The sequence below is a fragment of the Ambystoma mexicanum genome, chromosome 4p (assembly GCF_040938575.1).
Source record: "Ambystoma mexicanum isolate Mex_15411 chromosome 4p, UKY_AmexF1_1, whole genome shotgun sequence".
Lineage (NCBI taxonomy): Eukaryota > Metazoa > Chordata > Amphibia > Caudata > Ambystomatidae > Ambystoma > Ambystoma mexicanum.
Genome location: NC_090927.1, coordinates 453,719,531 through 453,739,541, shown reverse-complemented (window position 1 = coordinate 453,739,541; position 20,011 = coordinate 453,719,531). Strand labels below are relative to the sequence as shown.

At 43.5% G+C, this 20,011-nt stretch overlaps 1 protein-coding gene across 1 annotated transcript in view; it reads left to right on the top strand.

The window, feature by feature from the left end:
* LOC138452837 (amino acid transporter heavy chain SLC3A2-like) overlaps positions 1-20,011 on the top strand; it is a 540,336-nt gene that overhangs the window by 430,395 nt on the left and 89,930 nt on the right. Inside the window, exons 4-6 of the mRNA XM_069605181.1 lie at positions 868-968; positions 1,124-1,192; positions 1,657-1,721. Of these exons, the coding sequence (XP_069461282.1) occupies positions 868-968; positions 1,124-1,192; positions 1,657-1,721 (235 nt within the window). The remainder of the gene's footprint in view (positions 1-867; positions 969-1,123; positions 1,193-1,656; positions 1,722-20,011) is intronic.

Sequence of the window (20,011 nt, the reverse complement as noted above, 5' to 3'; positions counted from 1 at the left end):
TGACATTGTCTTTCTTGAATTGTGATATCACTTTACAAATATGTACATATATTTCCAAACCGTAATATGTGTGTGTTTATTTAAAGCACAAATAAATTTGATATTGACCTGGTCTTCCAGGTAAACACTTTTCAAACCAATTGGTTGAAAAGTGTTCCGTACACAAGTAAATTGAAACAATGAATAGGTTACATCCACCCCAGTGACATGTAACTTTGAATCACTGAATGCAGAAGGGGGACTCTTGGAATGGAAACCATCTTAAAGCTCATCGAACAAAGTATGCCACCCACAATGGACACTTTAAAAGAGACAGTAAAACAGCCGGCATTCTTTGCAAGACGACTTACACCGCCGTAGCAGCCAATATGAAATTCAGAGCCATGGCAGGAAGTGGCATTCAGAGGCTCCCAGCAAATCAGAAACCCAAGACAGCATATACCCAAAACACTGTATTTATCCGCCAATGTAATGTTATCCTTTGTACTCCATCCCATTCGTTTTGGCTCTTTCAGGTTACGCTTTACAACCATCTGTAAACCAAACGCTAAAAAGTATGGTGTCAATAACTCCTGCTCAGTCTGTCACTTGCTATAAGAAACATAACTATGCCCTTGCCCATTCCCACTGCATTGTTTATGACTCTCTTGTACTACCCTCCACCAGTGGTGAGTTATGAACTAACATTTTTCCGTTTCCAGCACTGATCTGGAGCCCTCTGTGCAAGTGTTTTTTTATTTTTTAAATGATCAGAACATGCTGTTAAAGACTAAAGACATAATCTTGCAAGGTGTGTGACTCATGTTATCTGTTACATTTATGTTAGTGATTGAACCAGCTCTCTTGCTTTGATATTCCTTTCTGTAGATATTGGGCTCGTCTTAGATATTACTCCCAACTACAAGGGTGAGAATGCGTGGTTCAACAGTACTGTTGTCTCCAGCAATACATTTCAAAAAGACATCAAGGTAAGACTTTTCACATTAAAAACTACAGTAAAAACGGAACGTTTGGGGTGAGGGTAATCCAAAACTCAGTGCACAATTGAGATGGCGAAATCGGAAGCTTAGTGGTGTGTTCTTTAGTTTTGACATTTTTATGGACAACATTTCGTTTCGTACAGGAAGCTCTGACGTACTGGTTGAACAATGGCGTGGATGGGATACGAGTTGGAGGAGTCGAACAGCTGAAGGTGAGTGATTAAAGAACATCAAGATACCAGAATGTTTGTGGCGCTATGCCACTTAATTTCTGCACTATCATGTGACCTAGAAAATGGCTCACAGTGTAGCATAATTGGTCAGGAATTACTGAAAAAGAGCGCAAGGATTAAAGGCGGTCAAATGCTGGTCAGTCTCCTTCTGTATTCATGTCATTATATAGATTTAAAGACTGTGTTGGTGGTCTTTGCACCTGTAGTAAGTACACACTACTTTTATCATTTTTTCGGTTTTTGTATAAAACTGGAGCAACCCCCACCTAACCTTTTACTTTTTCAATTCTCATTTTCCTTTATTCAACCCGTTCACGTTTTTAATGTTTTTTAAAACCGATGTAAAACACATTACTACAGTTGCAAAGACCTGCCAGCATTCTTGGACCAATATAATCACATATCCCGATGCACTGATCTCTGCATGTTTTGTTTCTTTTCAGGATCTAGGGCTTTTGGAGGAGTGGAAGAATGTTACCAGTGATTGCACCACCGAGCCCACTAGAAGGTTTGAGCACTCTTAAAAAATTGGTATTTAGGCTCAGGCAGACTGATTGGCCAATGATTGAACTTCTTGAATATCCTACAATTGCTGCAGTACTGTTTGTGATGTTCTACCTGCAAAATGTAAATATGCCCGTTTTATTACTTTTATATTTGAAACTGACTTCAAATGGGGGCTACATACATAGCTGCTCAGTCAAAGTTATACTTCCTAATACAGCATAACACAATGCTTCATCATATTGTGGCAAATCTATCTTTCTCCTGATTGGGGTGTAACGTACCCCCTTTGGGAGTTACGAGTGTGTTTTGTGGAACATGCAGTTCAACAAATAGCTTTTACAATACTAGCTATCATGTTGGGAAGCAAAAATGTGGGTCAATTTAAATTTGCAGATGGGACATGCTGTCCATGTTTCACAGAGCTTCATGTTTGTTAGCTTAGAATAAATAGATTTTCCATGACCACAGACAGGCAGACCAGAAGGTGCAATGCCACGAGTGTTTGAGAAGCAGGGAGTTATAACTGGAACTCTGGGGGGATCCCCTAGTACTAGGGGAGATGAGAGCTACAGCAGAGGGAAGGCCAGGCTACACCTGTGATCTGCTTGGTAGAAAATGTAGCGAAGGCAGAGTTCCTCTCACAGTAGAAAAGAGGGCCATAAAATAGCCTGTAACCGCAGGTATTCCCTATAGGGAGTTGTAGTATTCAGGACCCCTTTTGCTAGCACAGAGAGGGGTCCCCTCACTCATGCTTCTCTAACAAAGCAGCATGGCCTGGGCACCTGGAGGCGTGTTGTTAAGGACTTCAATCAGGCGACGCACACCTTAGTCTCGGGCCAGTATGGAGCACGCGATTGAAATGCCTATGCTAGGTTAGATTCAATATTGAGATGGTACACCACTCATATACACACCCTTTTCCAATACTCTGGGTCACAATGGACCATGAACCAAGCTGGTTGATAAAATATAATATTTATTTATTTATTTTAAAAATCAAAAGAAATCATCCAATTCTTAATATGGTGCAGCAATCACCAATGGGGTGATAAGGACAAAAGGAATGTAAGCAGTGCACTTAGTTTAACCTTCTATTGACACATCTACCAAACCACCAGGGAATAGGAACACTTTTTGACTTTAGGTAAGATAGCACTTGAGTTAGAATTTCCCCCTGCAAGGTTCCCTCAACCCACAAATAATCAACGGATAAACAGAATCAGCAGGTTATCAGGAATGACAGACAAGAAACCGAATTTAACTCCGACCTTCCCTCCCTAAACAAGAGAGAAAAATGGATTTCAAACCCTGGCAATGCAAAACTGACACTCGGAAATGGATGAATAAATGAATGAATGGGTATAACTCTTGAACAAAAACAATTCTTTACTGTAGCAACACTGGAAAGTTACTAGCAATCACGAGCAATGGATTGAGCAATATTAAGTCAACCTTTTTTAAGGTAATATAATTAAGAGGGGCCTAAATACTTGATCCACATTGCCAACACCTCGTTTAAACCCTACTTGGAGATGGCTGATTTTTCATTTGCTCATCTATTAATAATAAAGAGAATATTCATTTTACTTCAGGCACTGGTCTTTTCTGAAAGATTGCACGGATATCAAGCTGGTGTATATAGATCCAGCAGGTTAAACATTGATCTAGGCAGCAGGGTTATAAACTCACTGAGGTACATTTCAGGACATTGACTCCGACAGGCTAGAATTGGGGCACTAGCGGTCTCATTTAAGGCTTACCTGTTGTGACTGTCTTGTCCGATGCTCTATGTCTGTTTGAATTTGGTATCCTTCACGTGAATCAGGAGATTTATAATGTGGATGGTGCCTTTGAAATGTGGTCGGTTTTTCGCAATGCCACTCACTAGTCAGACGTGGCAGAGGGAGAAGTCATGAAAAGCACAAGATTGAAAGTACGCCAATACAAAAACAGAGTCTTCTCGCACTGTCCAACAGTGTGTATCACACCCCTTGAAGAATGGAGAGAAGAGCTCAAAGACTGTTCTAGTTCAGTACTTCAGTTCTCCGGTGAAACTGTTAACCATCGGGTAATGTCACAAAGCATTGCAGTCTTGCTATGAAATGTGGGGTTATAGTGCTATAAAATAAGCATTAGCTCTGAGATGAGTATTTAACATTGACATGAAAAGGGTATGGCTGCTCCCCTGAGAAAATAGCTTGCTGTGCCTAAATATATATCAGAAATGTTGATAATTACTTGGAAGGTCAGTTGCACTAAAATATATACACCACTGCTGAAAAGTGTTGACCATGTCCCATTTAAACACTGTCCGCTAGTTTTGCTTGAAAGGGCTGCTAATGTTCTATTTTAAATCCCATGAAAGAAGTTCTGATACATTTTCACACTGCCTACCTGTGTGCATCATACCTTGGTTGGGTGGGGTGGATGTTTAAAGTAAACAGGCCCCTTACTCTCTCTGCTGAGGCTAACTACATTTGCTGTGCCCTTTCATCCATGCACACTCAAATACGTCCAATCTTCTAAAACTATGCAAAACCCATCTTCGTATTTAACACCAAAAGCTTTTACTAATCACAAATGACAAACGCAACTGTTTTGAGAGGGTCTGATAAAATATCAGCACATCAAAAATCTCAATCCATTAAATGACACTGATATGCTTCTCAAACAAAGAGAGAAACCAGTACGAAATGCCCATGCACATTCACTGCTAAACTCTGAGCCTAAATCAATATCCCACATTGCAAAGCTGGAAAAATGATGCAAATGCAGCTGAACTACCTCTATTAAAGCCAACAACACATTGGAGGAAAACAAAACACAAATGCACTCCGTGTTTAAGATCCGACTTAACACAGTAGTACACTCGTCTTATAAATCAGTCTCAATGCTCTAAAGTGTCCTAGAGCATGTATACAGCATATTCATGATGTAAAATGCTTCCAACGTGAAAAAAACACTAATTAATTCAGATCCAAGTGGTACATAGAACCCACTTTCTTTATTTTCTATGTACAATTATCAACAGGGCAGAGTGTAAAATAAACTGCATTACTCATGCCAGTTGGCTGTCAGAAGTGTAATCAATGATCTATGGGGGTGCTGTTGTGGACAGCCAGTGTAAATGATTCGCATGGAAAAATATAAAGTGTTGTATTCACAAGATTTAGGTGCATAACGAAGCCTGATACAAACCTTATTTGGAGGGGTTCTGCAACTCCGTTTAATCAAACCTTCACCTCCAATATTGGGAAAGGTGTATTTATCTTTAAATGTAAAGATGCCCATTCACTATAAACTGATATCATCTATTGCAATATTGCTAATGTTTCATCCAGGACATTGGGGAAGTCATTTTTAAACTTAAAAGGTACATACAATGTGTCATAGAGTCATGCAGATGCAATATTGTAAGCCCATTGCTTCCTCACCAAACATTGAATTTGGGGGAAAAGCTACAGGAGCATTGCCCCTGCGCAGATCAAGGTGGAAGTGATGAGAGCATAGATGGTCAAAGAAGAGGTTGTATGATCAGGGTTTGAAAGTGGACAGAAGGAAGTGGTGAGAATTTTCAAAGAAACAGAGGCTGTGCTAATAGAGGGTGAGAGTAGACAAAAGAAAGCAGTGGGAGTTGAGAAGGGTAAGAAGGAGGTGGTAACATAAGAGCAGGATATTTGGCAGAAGTAGTTAGCGGTAAGGAAGGAGCTGAAGAAGGTGGTCACAGCAAAGAAGGAGGACAGGTGACAGAGGAGGAGAAGGCAATAATATCAGGACCCAGATGTGGAGCGGAAGTGGTTGGAGATAGGATGTAGGAGGAGATGGTGAAACACAGGGGCCACAAGAAGGTGTGACTATCAGAGGAAAGGAGTGAGACTAATGAGGTTACGTAACGGGAAGACAATAATAGAGAGGAGGCAGTAGGAGGAGTACCAAGAGTTGGTGGTGGTAGTGAGGGTAGTAGTAGAAATTGTACTGAGAACAGAAGCACATGAGGGCATGAAAGAAATACCATGGAGAAAACAACATCCAGGAAGCCTGAATGAAAATAAGATGAGTACGGAGTGAAGGAGAGACAGGGGAACATCAGCACATAGATGGATAGAAAGGCATGAAGGTTCTGGTACGCCAGGTCAGACCTAGGCAGGACCAGATGGTACAGGAGAAACAGGAGTGGGATAAGGTCATATTGGAGTCGCAAAGAGGCGAGGAATTAAGGGAACACTCGGGTAGACCCGGGGACTCTACACTGGATCTCTCTGTCAACTTTGATCACTGACCTATCTGTTTCTGGAAATGTGTCCTGGAATCAGCCATGCTGTGCACAATGAGTTCTGCAGTCTGCATAAACTGAAGCAAAGAGTTTGGTCCACATCCCAGAGGAGGGGAGGTGAAATAACCTCCTAGGCACTACCCGATCCCCTGCCCCACTCCCTTCCTACCCACCCAGCCGCCTTTTCCACCTAACCACCACTCTCACCTTACTTCCACCGGAGATAACAGCTCCCCAGCCATCGTGACCCCTAACAAAACTCGGATTCACGGTACATTCAGTGTTCCATCTCTCACTGTGCTCCCCATACTGAAATCTCCAGAACCCCCACGCTCTACCATCGCAGACATCACTGCCCGTAACAACAGACTAGGCACTAGGCTGCCCCTCACAAATAGCATCCCCCCAGCCAAATTTAACACCAAAACCTCAAAGAAACCAAAGACCCCCAAAGTGCCCGCCCCACTTTCCTTAAAAGGAGCCCTACTCAATGCCAGATCCCTGGCCGCACACCCCACTGAAATTGCTGACACCATTCTAACCCATGATCTTGACTTCCTTGCCCTAACGGAAACATGGCTACACGAGGCTTCAGGACCACACTTATCGCTAGCCATTCCTGTCAACTACTCCATCCTCAGAGCTGACAGACCTAATGGCAAGGGAGGAGGCGTAGCACTCATCTACAAAACACCACTTGGCTGCAGACAAGTCACCACCCTATCTCTTAAATCATGTGAGTTACTCACAATCAAGCTACAAACATCCCCCACAAGTACGATCACACTTCACCTTATATACAGACCCCCAGGCCCGCCTGGAACCTTCGAAGAAGACATTACAGCGCTCATCACAGAAAACTCCAAGCCACTAGCACAAATTATTATCCTTGGCGACTTCAATCTAGGCTACAATGACCCCAAAGACGCACCAGCTGCATCCTTAGCAAACGCCCTAACTGAGCACGGACTTGCTCAACTCAGTATCGTACCGACCCACCAGAAAGGCAGAATTCTCGACTGGGTAGCAACCCTTAACTGCAACACTACCTGTAAAGACCCCCAACCTCTAACATGGACGGATCACTACCTTATCCCACTGGAAATTCACTTCAACCAGTCCACGCCTAAGAAATACCCCCTGGCACCAGCTTGCCCAACCAGAAACAAACGCAACATCACTGCCGAAGCACTATTACCTCTGGTCCTACCTACCCTTAACGCTCTACCGGACACTGCTGACCTTAACCTCCTAGTTGACACCTTCAACAATTCCATGGCCACCGCCATCGATACCATTGCCCCTTTGAAATTACGCAAAAGTAAACCAATAAACCACTTGAATTCGTGGTACACTCCCGAACTCAAAATACTCCGGAAAAAGAAAGCTAAACTTGAACTACTATGGAAAACCAACCCATCACCTGTAAACAAATCCAATTTAAATACCACCTCTGCACTATACAAAAGTGAGATTATTCGCACTAAAAAAGATGCCTACAACGTTAGGATTAACCAGGCAGGTTCTTCCACTAAAGAATTATTTAAAATTCTAAAGGAGCTAGAAAACCCTATTCCCCTCCTAGACAACTGCCCAAAAGACAAACCTTGGTGCTCTAGCATCCAGAATGCCCTCAACAATAAAATCACAGGGCTCCAGACCAAAATTGAGGACAAACGTCAACAACTCTTCAGCAACAAAACCACTAACCCTAGCTTAAGCCCACCAACACCGATCAAACCCAACACAGGCTTCACCTTTAAGAAAGTAACTATCCTAGAAGTCCAAAAAATCATCACTTCCCTAAAACCTTCTAATTGCAAAGGGGACAGCTGCCCCGCCCAAATAATAAAAGACGCTGCCAGAGACCTCTCCCCTTTCATCACTAAGCTTATCAACCTGTCATTTGCAAACAACTTTGTCCCCAACAACCTAAAACAATCTTGGGTGCTCCCCCTCCTAAAAAAACAATCCCTAGACCCTGCCATACCAACCAACTATAGACCCATCACCACTGTCCCTTTTCTGCTAAAAATTCTGGACAGAGTTGCCTACATCCAGATTCAGGAGTACCTGGAATCTAATCAACTGCTAGGGATACGTCAATCTGGCTTCAGACCTCTACATGGAACTGAAACCGCTCTGGTTGACCTCAAAAGCCAGATTGACGAAATCAAAGACAAAGGCAATGCAGCTATCCTACTTCTCTTAGACCTCTCAGCGGCCTTCGACTTAGTCGACCACGAAATCCTATGCAACCACCTATCTATCGCAGCCCACTTCACCTCCTCTGCCTCCGCTTGGATACAATCCTTCCTGGCGATTAGAACCATGCGAGTCTTCTCAACTACAGCCGCTGCTGACCCCATCCCCATTACCTGTGGAGTCCCTCAAGGCTCCTGTGTCTCCCCCACCCTGTACAATATATTTACGAAGCCCCTATTCGACAAACTGGACCGTCTGGGTGTCACCTACACCAACTATGCAGATGACACCCAGATCCTCCTCACCATCTCAGGCAACTACAACGCGGACGTCTCCCGGATCAACGAAATCTTCTCCATCATTCAGGCATGGATGGCCACCCACGGCCTCTGCCTGAATGATGAGAAGACGGAGCTTCTGCTGGTCGGCTCTCCTCATAACCTGTCTAAACTCAGTCCTAGCTACAAGAATATTATCATAGACGGTCACACCATCCCTATTGCTAAAAGTGTGAAAACCTTAGGCTTTCACCTCGATGCCAACACCAACCTCTCCAAACAAATCAACTCAACTGCCTCGGCCACCGCCTATACGGGCAAGCTAATCAGGGCTAGCAGACCCTTCCTATCCCCCGACAGCTGCCTCACTCTGGCCAGAGCACTCATTCAATCCAAACTAGACTATTGCAACAGCCTGTACCTAGGAGCCAACCTATCCGTAACTAACAAACTCCAGGTTCTTCAGAACAATGCTCTGCGTGCAGCACTGAACATCCCATGGCGTGCGCACATCTCCACTACCAGGAAAGCGTGTAAATGGCTCTCCATACAGCAAAAAATCGACCTCAAAACTATTTGCCTCACCTACAAGGCCTTAAATAACCTAGCCCCACTGTACCTCTCTGACAAATTCACTCTAAAACCCACACCCAGAACCACCAGATCGTCCAACTCCCTATGCCTGTTAGTGCCCAGATTTGCCTTAAAAAGAGCAGGAGGCGCCAGCTTCACTGTACTAGCCTCCCAACTCTGGAACACCCTACCACTCAACATTAAAACCACTGAGTCCTTCCCTATCTTTAGGAAACTTGTTATAGGCTGGTTACTGAACAAAGAGTAGCTTTTAACCTCATCTCGAAACTCTAACAGCCGTAACCACACCTGTATTATACGTAAATTGTTGTACGTTGTAAATCTATTTGATGTACTTTGTAATTGTAAATGCTCTCTATTTGATGTACTTTGTAATTGTAAATGCTCCCTGTAACTTGTTGTACTCTGTATCTGTAAATGCTTATCTTATGCCTGTAACCGATTCCTTAAGCGCCCTTTTACCCACGGGTCCGGAGCGCTCTACAAATAAATAAACAAACAAACAAACAAACCTCTTATGAACTGTATGGATTTGAATATTTGGTTTTGCTGCAGAGGCCCTAAATCCTACCTACCCACATCCAGCAGGAGAGAGGCATTTGTAAAAATCCACTTTTTCATTTAAGTTGGCCCCTCCTTGCATATATGCTATAATATGGTGAAGAAATCACAGTAGTTTTGGCATCCTTCCTAAACCCACATGTCCTACGTGGCACACACAAACACAACCTCCCCACACACTGCACAGACATTTCCCACCACACACACACACACACACTTACTGCCTACCAAACACACACATATCCACCAAAGACACACTTCCTACAAACTGCTAACCACATGCATACACTGTCCCCCATATTCTGCCTAAACAAAGACACATACATAAACATATCTGCTGCCTACGCACACTGCCCATACACACACATGCACGCTCACACACATTCCTGCCACACACACTGTCCCAGACACACACAAACACACACACACACACACACACATATACACAAATACACATTGCCCACTCACACACACATCCCCCTCACACACATACACAGGCCACACAGGAATACACTGCCCCGACACAGAGGCTCCATACACTGCCCTCAACACATGCTGCCTCCACACAGCCCACACACTGCCACCATATATTGCACACACACACAGCCCTCTCACACAAACACACACTGCCCACACATACATTTTGCAACCATACCGACTGCCCCTACAAACACATTGCAACCACAGACACTGCTCCCAAAACCACATGTCACCTACACATATTCATTCATTGTCCCATCTACCCACACACACACACACAACTACAACTATTGGCCCCATATGCAATGCCCTCACACATATTCACTGTATACCCCCATACACACTGCCAGACACACATTGCCACACATAAATACCCACACACATACCCTGCCCCCACACATTGCCACAGCCCCAAACACAGCCCACGCACTGCCTGACACACACATCCCCCACATACTGCCTGCATGCACTGCCTTTTCACACTGCCTCTTACAATGCACACACACCCAGAAACACACATCCCAATGCACATGCACTGCTCTCAGAAACATAATGTCCCTCACATACACACATTAACACAAACACAGTGACCCCACAAACAATGTCATCACTTCCCCCATGCACCACCCTGACACACACTGCTCCCCTCACACATACTGACCACAGACACACTGCCACATTTCAACCCCACCACACACTGCCCCACCACACTGCCCCCACCACACATACACACTGCCCATTCACACTGTCTCCTGCACAATGCCCAAAACATTGCCCTATCCCCCCACACAGACTCTCTCGACAGACAACTTCCTTAAACAGATTGCCCACACACATTGCCCACACACATGGTCCTCCACACACACTCTCTACCTCCTCCCCACATACATGTCTCCACATATAGAGACTACCATGCACACATGGCCTCTGACACATAGCCACCCAAATACACAATCGCTTCCCCATCAGCTGCCCCAAGACATTGTACAGACACTCCCTCACATATTTACCCTCACAGATTTCCCCACACATACTGTCCATCCCACGCACTGTCCATCAAACACACACACATTGCCACACATACACAATGCCTCACACACTACCACTACCTGTATAGTGCCACCATACACTGTCCCCCATACTGCCACTGCATACTGTCCCCCACACACTGCTGCTGCACAGGCACACACTGTGCCAGGCACCTACAGTGCTCTCTCTCTCTCTCTATTTCTCACACACACACTGCCCCTAAACATGCTGCCCCAACACACGTTGACCACCACACACTACCCGCACATACACTGCCCCTACATGCACACACAGCCCCCACACACTACTCTCACCCAAAACAGTCCACAACCTGCCCCATGATCTATCCCAACATCCTTCCCACACTCTGCCATGCATACACACTGCCTCCAAATGCTCAATCATTGTACGCTCTGCGCGCACGCACACACACACCCCCCACCCCCCCACCTACACATTGCCCCCACACACCTTGGATGCACAACTCTCACAGATCACAACTTGCCCCATAACACTGGTCACACACAGGGGCCCCTGAACAAAACATATGTCTCTCTCTCTCTCTCTCTCTCTCTCTCTCTCTCTCTCTCTCTCTCTCTCTCTCTCTCTCTCTCTCTCTCTCTCTCTCTCTCTCTCTCTCTCTCTCTCTCTCTCTCTCTCTCTCTCTCTCTCTCTCTCTCTCTCTCTCTCTCTCTCTCTCTCTCTCTCTCTCTCTCTCTCTCTCTCTCTCTCTCTCTCTCTCTCTCTCTCTCTCTCTCTCTCTCTCTCTCTCTCTCTCTCTCTCTCTCTCTCGCACACACACACTTTCCAAACATCATACCAATCCTTTCTCCCATGACATCTTACAATGCTACTTCAGACATAATGCCCCACAACACTACCCACAATGCCAGAACACTGCCTCCCACACCCCCAGTCTATGCTACCCACATGTACACACTCATTGGCTCCCACACAAAAGCACTGCCTCCACACATACACACTGCCCCTCATGGCGAGCCCTCACAAACTGCTGACACACACCATGCCCCACACAACACACAGCCCTACACTGTGCCCCCACACACACTACCTCACCACTCATATACCCTACCTCTCCACCCTCCACGCACACACACACTGCCCCACAACCACACTGCCCACAGATTGTCGAAGCGCACTTCCCAAACACTGCCTCTACACACACCTCTCCCACACTACCCCCACACACACTAACTCCACACACCTATTCTGCTCTCCACACAAGACACAGCTCACATACGCACACACATTTCCCTTATGCAGACTATCCACACACAGTGGCCCCACATGCCCTACCCTCACACCCATTGCCCCCACGCCCAACACACATTGCACCGCAGATGCTAAACACCACACAGACTGACTCCAGCACCCACACACTGTCCTCCATGCAAACACATTCACACACACACACACCCCCCCCCCCCCCCACCAAATTATGCAAGTAGCTAGGCATTTGAATGCATTTCAGTGGTCTGTGTACCTGGTCATTTAATGGGAGTACCTAAACATGAGATGTGTACCTGGACATTTCATTGCAATCCCTGGTTATGATGTAAGTACATGTATATATATATATATGTTTTCAAAGGAACTGGCTGACCGTCAGTTATTCGAGGAGCATTCTCCTTCATACCATGCTTGAAAAATCAGCGCGTCACCAGCATATCCGTAATGGCCTCTTTATTAGTTAAAATACATCTTTCAGTCTTCCCAAGAAAGTCGACGCGTTTAAAGCATGCCTGCAGACATCGAAATGGGACATGGGGATCGAACAACCATGAACAGAGAAGAAGGGACTTAATTTTATTGGTAATGCTGGCGGCCATATTTGAAAAGGGCTTAGTCCCTACATAATTAAGCTACTTAATCCGTGATTGAATAATCATGTCGGAGTCTACTCTTCACTCAATATGAATTAACCACACAGCTAATACATTACATGAATTCTAATGTGGTCCCTTCATTGAAACACAGTCCAATCGTAATAATACCTCGTGGCTAGCGGCAACAATTGCACATTCTCTTTAATTAAAGTGCCCCATGCCTTCACACATAAAGTGCATAGTGCATATATATATATATATATATATATATATATATATATATATATATATATATATATATATATATATATGATGTCTTTACCTGACAAAAGTGTAATTACCTGGCATATGATGGTAATTACTGGCAAATGCGTGTACTGTGCCTCTACAGAAGCCACAAATATTGTCTCTAGCAATGCTTGTTCCCTCTTGCTGCATTTTTTGTGAAGGAGCAACACATCAACACATGAAAACATCCATTCATCCTGTGACTCTGCTAAACAAATACCAGGGCTTCACCAAAATTATTATTACTGTTAGTGATTGTCTTTTTATGCCGATTGGTGCTTTAGATTATTTTTAGAAATATTGCCTTTTTAACAGTTTTAATAAATTGCAAGGTACTTGTTTAATACGTTTTTATAATCTGTAAATACGAGGTGATCGCTGACTTTGCTTACCGTATTGTTGAGAGACTTATTCTTGCTGATTGCGTGCCGCCGCTGATACGCTACTCACGCGACACAGGCCATAACTGGCCCGCGTCAGCGCAAAGCGCTCAGCGCCCTGCTTCAGTTGATTCTGAGTGGGGATATGCTATAAAACTGCTAGTGACATTGATTGCTAGGAAAATTGATCAAAGATAGTTAAATAATTAAGCAATATGCCCCGAGCAGCGGGGGCATTACCGAGTCAGGTGATGCCCCAGGGCCCATAGTTATAGGCCCGAGCTAAGGCCTCGGGGCATTCCCAGACTCGGTAATGCCCCCACTGCGAGGGGAATATTGCTATAAGTACCCAGGCCCGCAAAACTGGGGTACTAATAGCATTCTTTTCTGTTCCGAAACGCTGCAGCGTTTCGGAACAGAAAAGAAAAAAAAATGTCCAAGGAAATGGCCGTCGGGAAAGGGAAAACCGAGTCCGTTTTCCCTTTCCATGGCGGCCATCGGGAGCAGATGCGCTGGGAACAGAAGTGTTCCCAGCGCGTTCACTCTCGAAAAAGAAGACAACTGCAGGTAAGTGGCGTTGGGAAGGTGGGGAGGAGGGGAGATAAAACAAAAAAAAACTTACCTCAATCCCAGGCGGGGGACGAAAGCGGCCTCCAGCCGTGTGGAGGCTCGGAGCGGCTACGGCCCCGCTTCGAGCCTCTTCATTGGCTGAGGGGCTGCCACGCCCTCTGCCGGGGACAAAGGCATGGAATCCCGGTCGAGGGATTCCCGGCCGAGTAATGCTCCGACGAGGGCCAATCAGAATGCTTGTTGCATTGTGGTTGACCCTCGCCGGGTACTAATTATTATTATTGTTAGTGATTGTCTTTTTATGCCGATTGCCACTTTAGATTATTTTTTGAAATATTGCCTTTTTAACAGTTTCAATAAATTGCAAGGCACATGTTTATACATTTTTATATCTATAAATACGAGGTGATTGCTGACTTCGCTTACCGTATTGTTGAGGATTTGTTTCCTCGCGTGTCGATCACCACGTGCTTTTCGGACTTAATTGCCCATCATTCTTGCTGATAGCGCGTCCCTGCTGATGCGCCACTCACGCGACACAGGCCATAACTGGCCCGCGTCAGCACGAAGCGCTGACGCAAAGCCTGTTTAGCCTGGACGGCGTGCTACGCTGCCTTTTTCTTTCCCTTTTCTTGTTATGGTATCTTTGCTGTAGGTAAGCTGGTTAACTGGTACTTTGGCCACCTATAGATTTACCTGACCACTATATCAATTATAAATTATTTCACAAATCTATTACACAAGGGACTCATTGCTGAGTATGACTATTAATAAGGGGTCCTTCTCGCTCTGTGCATTATCAAAAATCCGGGGCCTGGGAATTGAAAAAGCAACACTAGTGAGTGATTGTATTGAACTACATCTAGATACTCAGATGTCAATATTAGCAGGATTGTTAACCACTAGATCTGCGGTTGATCATGCAATAGAGGTCTATCTTATAATTGAGTCCCAGAGATTGGATGTTTTATTTATGACAGAAATGTGGTTCAGAGACACCTCTCATTCCATCTTTCATAGTTTAATACCAGAGGACTAGTCAATTCATCATATTAACAGACAGGACAAAGTGGGTGGCGGAATAGCAATTATATATCAATCCCATCTAAAGTTTGACTATCTCAAACCCCAACAATGGGATAATACCTGTGAGATAGGTGTTATGAACTTTTCACTAACTCCAAAGTACTCAGTAAGGATCGTATTGATCTATAGGCCTCCTGGGTCGTCAGCACATTTCTTAGAGGGTTTGGATGATTTTCTAATTTCTACAGGTAGAAAATATAAGGAACTGCTGTGTATTGTCAATTTTAATATTTGGTTGAGGATTCCACCAAACCAGATTCAAGGCAATTACACAAACGTCTATTTCAACATGAGGTTTCAATGCTAGCCCATACACCTTCACACATACTGGGCCATTGTCTTGATGTAGTTCTGGCCAGAGGAAAAGGGATTAGTATGGTTGACACATTCCCGATTCGATAGACAGACCATCACCTTACTGTTTTCTTATTAAGGCAGAACAATGTGAAAACTGTACCCCGGCCCCTGTTGGTGTTAAACATGTGCGAAAGAAAAAGGAATTGGACAGCATACCCGGAATCAAATTAAGTATAGCACTGAATAATTGTACTAATTTACATGATTGTGACACCCTATTTCAAGATGGGACCCAAATTATGAGCAACATTTGTACAAAATATGCACCTCTGAGAACTATTGGTACCAAAAAGTCATCTAAGACGTGGTATACTACAGAACTCCTTGAGTTAAAACTGGAACATAAATACCACAAAAATAGATGGTAATTCACCTGATAATGCCGCATTGGCAAGTACAGCATTGAGTAATTACCAAAAGGCTGTGTTTAAGCTAAATCCAACTTTTTGTCAAAAGAAATTACAACAGCAATAAATCTCCCGCAAGAACTATTTAAAACAATTGTAGATTTTGTTAGCCCCAATATAAATTCTCCAGTGAAGACCTCATCTGTAACTCATGCCAATGGGCTGAATAATTTTTTTAGAGATAACATTTTGAATATTCAAAATAACATTAGGCTTCATTGAGAACCAGACAGTATATCTCAACCGGAGGTTGCCAACCCAAATAAAGAAAATGTTGGTATATCAGAGACTGTAATGACTGGGACAGCTCAGTTTACCTTTAAACAAGTTTCAGAGGATATTTGTGCTCTTTTGAATCAATTGAAACCTACAAATGATTCTTTCTTTCCATTCCCTGCTTTAGTTGCTAAACAACTTTCTTCTGAATTAACTCCGTTTATGACTAGGTTTGTTAATCTGATTCTTTGAAATTATCAGTTGTCCCCCATTATTGAAAAAGGCTAGTCTGTATCTTGAGGACCACGTTAATTATCATCCAATTACTGGTGTCCCTTTGCCAGTGTAACATCCTGGAAAAGGTGGTTACAAGACAATTACAGAATTATGTCGAGGATTGTGGTCTCCTTCATCCCTTGCAGTCCGGTTTTCGCCCCATGCATGGGACGGAGAAGGCACTGCTGGCTGTATGGGACGAGATGTTACAGGCAGGGAATGTAGGTAAACTTTCCCTGCTTGAGATGCTCGACCTATCCGCTGCTTTTGATACGGTGGACCACAGTATCCTGCTGGACCAAATGAAAAATATTGTGAATGTAGACTCTTGTGCTCTAGAGTAGTTTACTTCATTTCTTACCGGGCGCAAACAATGTGTTCAGGCGGGAGGTTTCTTATCGGAAATTCTCCTTCAGCATTGTGGTGTGCTGCAGGGATCAGCACTCTCTCCACTTCTCTTTAATATCTATCTTCATACTCTTATGGATATCTTGAAGAAATATCATCTTAGATTCCATTCTTACACCGACAATACTCAGTTATACATTAGGCTTGATGATGTGGCAGGTGCTATTACTTTGGTTAGCAGGTGTTTGGAAGAAATAGGAACCTGGATGGAAAACAATTGGCTACAACTTAATCCCAAATAAAAACGAGGTGATACTATTTGGTCTGAAACATTTGATTGAAGGAAAAAGCTGCCCCCACCTCCCCAGTTTTTGGGGACTAGCCTTAAGTATGCTACTAAGGTAAAAAAAAAACCTTGGCTGTAGTTGGCAGAGTGATCTGGGCTGCAATGGTCAGATCTCAGCCAAAGTACAATCGGTTTTCTATAACATTCGCCTTTTACTCCAAGCACTAACTTATATCCCTGTTACTGACCGTGCTGTGTTTGTGGGAGCTCTAGTGAATTCTAATTTAGACTACTGTAATGGACTTTTGGCTAGAGACACGGTCAAACAGATTCACTGCCTTCAAAAGCTCAAAACGCAGGAGTAAGGCTGGTCTTTGGTGTAGCCAAGAACACCCCTATTTCTGGTCTGCGTCGGTCGCTACATTGGCTAGAGGCGGAAGACTGTATACAATGTAAAATAGGGTAATCTACAAATGTATGAATGGGTTGGCACCAATTTGACAAATAAATTGAAGCAATATCTGCCGACCCGGGGCCTTAGTTCTGACGGCCAATGCCTTCTCATTATCCCTACGACCACCTGTGTCTCAAGTGGAGATCGTAGCTTCTCAGTTGCTGGACCAAGACTCTAGAACAGCCTTCCATTGAACTTAAGAAAGGCAAACTCTCTATCGATCTTTAGAGTTGGTTTAAAGACCTACCTTTTCAAGTCGATATGGTTCCGTTATGGTTTCTTGATGAATTTCAGTGGCATCAGTATGCATTAGGCTGATCCTCTCTTTCTATCCTATGGTACCATCTGCGCCAGGACTCGATTAAGTTTGTTGTGTGTGCTATATACATTTTTCAAATTCAAATTCACTTAGTATCCTTAAATAAATGCATTGTCAGTCTTATGAAAGAATATTGTATGCTATCTCTTCTGCAAGTATCTGCTCGACATTGCTGGTACCTGGTCTTTATTGAAAATACTAATTATGTGATAATTCCATCAAATCTGTCCACAGAATATAGTCATAATACATTGATGCATACTGTTAATATTGTCATCATAAAGGTTGTCAGGTACTATGACCAGTTGTAATTGGAAGCACGGCAGCATGAACGTTTTGAAGGGACACCGCTGATAGGCCGTAAATTAAGGTGCAGTGCTCATTTTTGAGCAGGACAAAACAGAGAAATTAATTGTTAGAATAGGAGTATTGGTTTTGTAATGATCTTGATTCCAAGTCAAGACGGAACAATGACCAGATGTTCAAAGTCTCTGAGAATGTTGTGAAGGGCAGATTGGCAACCTTCTTAGACAACCTTCTCAAAGATGTGCTTCACAATCGTCTGCTCTCAAAAATAGCTGTTGAAAGAGAGAATCTCTTTCTCATTTACTGCACCCTAGGAAGCCCCCTCAACCAATTGTTACACAGATTCCTGACTACAGGGTTTGTGATCTTGAGCTAATGTATGCTATGGTGAAGAGAGATGGCCATTGCATCGCTTTACCATGGTTTGGAAACGAATTTCATCTACTCTGTTTTCCACAGTTGCCCAAACAGCTCGTAAATCTTTCACTAAGGTAAAATTGCTGTTGCGAGAGAAGCAGGTTGCAAGCACGATGCTTTTTACTGCTACGCTGTGTCTGCACTATAACGACAGGTCCTTCTTTAAGTCTCCTATGGATGGCACAATGTTTATTAAATCCAAGAGACCTTTGTGCAGCCCTCACCAGTGGCTTATAGGGAGAGAGTTTCCTTAAGCATCTTCCAGGGCTGAGGACACAGGTAGCTGACCTCATTGAGAACACTTCCAGCTCTGTCTTGGTTGTCTTAAAACTCATTGAACAGTGTTGCGGTTTGTGGTGCATCACTTGACAGTTGTGGATAGCATGTATGGGTAAGTGTCTCTGTGGCTGACCCATGCGCATGTTCTGCTGCCTTTTTGATGTTAATAAGGATTTTTTATTGGGATGTGATTTTGTCACTGCTGAGTTGAGTCTGAAATTGAGGAATGAGATGGGGTAGTCGTTTCTGTTATTAAAACAACTTGGCTACCTTGCTTTTGATCTTTTTTTCAGACTTACAATGTACATTGTAAATAGACAGCAACAACTGGTTTATAGAGGTAAAGGGAGGTATAAACAATGCTGAATGATTTAAGTAATGTATATGATTTTCATCCACACCATCCAATATATCACTGTTAAATGTATTTGTTTTCTTTTTATTTTCTTCAATTGTGTTAGGTTTTTATTAAAATGTCACTCAATCTTTGCATTGATTATTCTCTTCATCAATCATTTGTTTCATATAATCATTTTTATGGCACAGGGTAAAATGCTGCTGTTCTGCAGCATTGGATATTTCATAGATTCACATGCTTTGAATATTCCCTGTGGACAAGCTGGGAATCCCCTGTTACAAACGTCCTACTTTTACTAAAGATAAACATAGGTGTTTTAAAGTCCATCCTGCTCATTATGGGTGCTTTTGGTCTGAGCCAATGGGATGTTCACTGGTTAAGTCCCTCTTCTGCAAGCAATGCTCAGATTCTAACCACACATTGTGCTGAGAGGAATCCTCACACCTTTCTCCCAGGAGAAAGGTTTTCTTTCTATCAATAATTTAAATCAGATAAGTGTTTTATTTTTCAAAGTAGACTTAAAATGGAGAGCAGATCTGGGAAGTCTCTTTTTATGGCTTGTTCAACTTGTGGATTTAAGAATGTATTTGAAGGAGATAAACACGAGGATTGCATCTACTGCCTATATCCTAAGCATACCCTAACCATACCGTTGAGGAATGTGATATCTGCCAAGG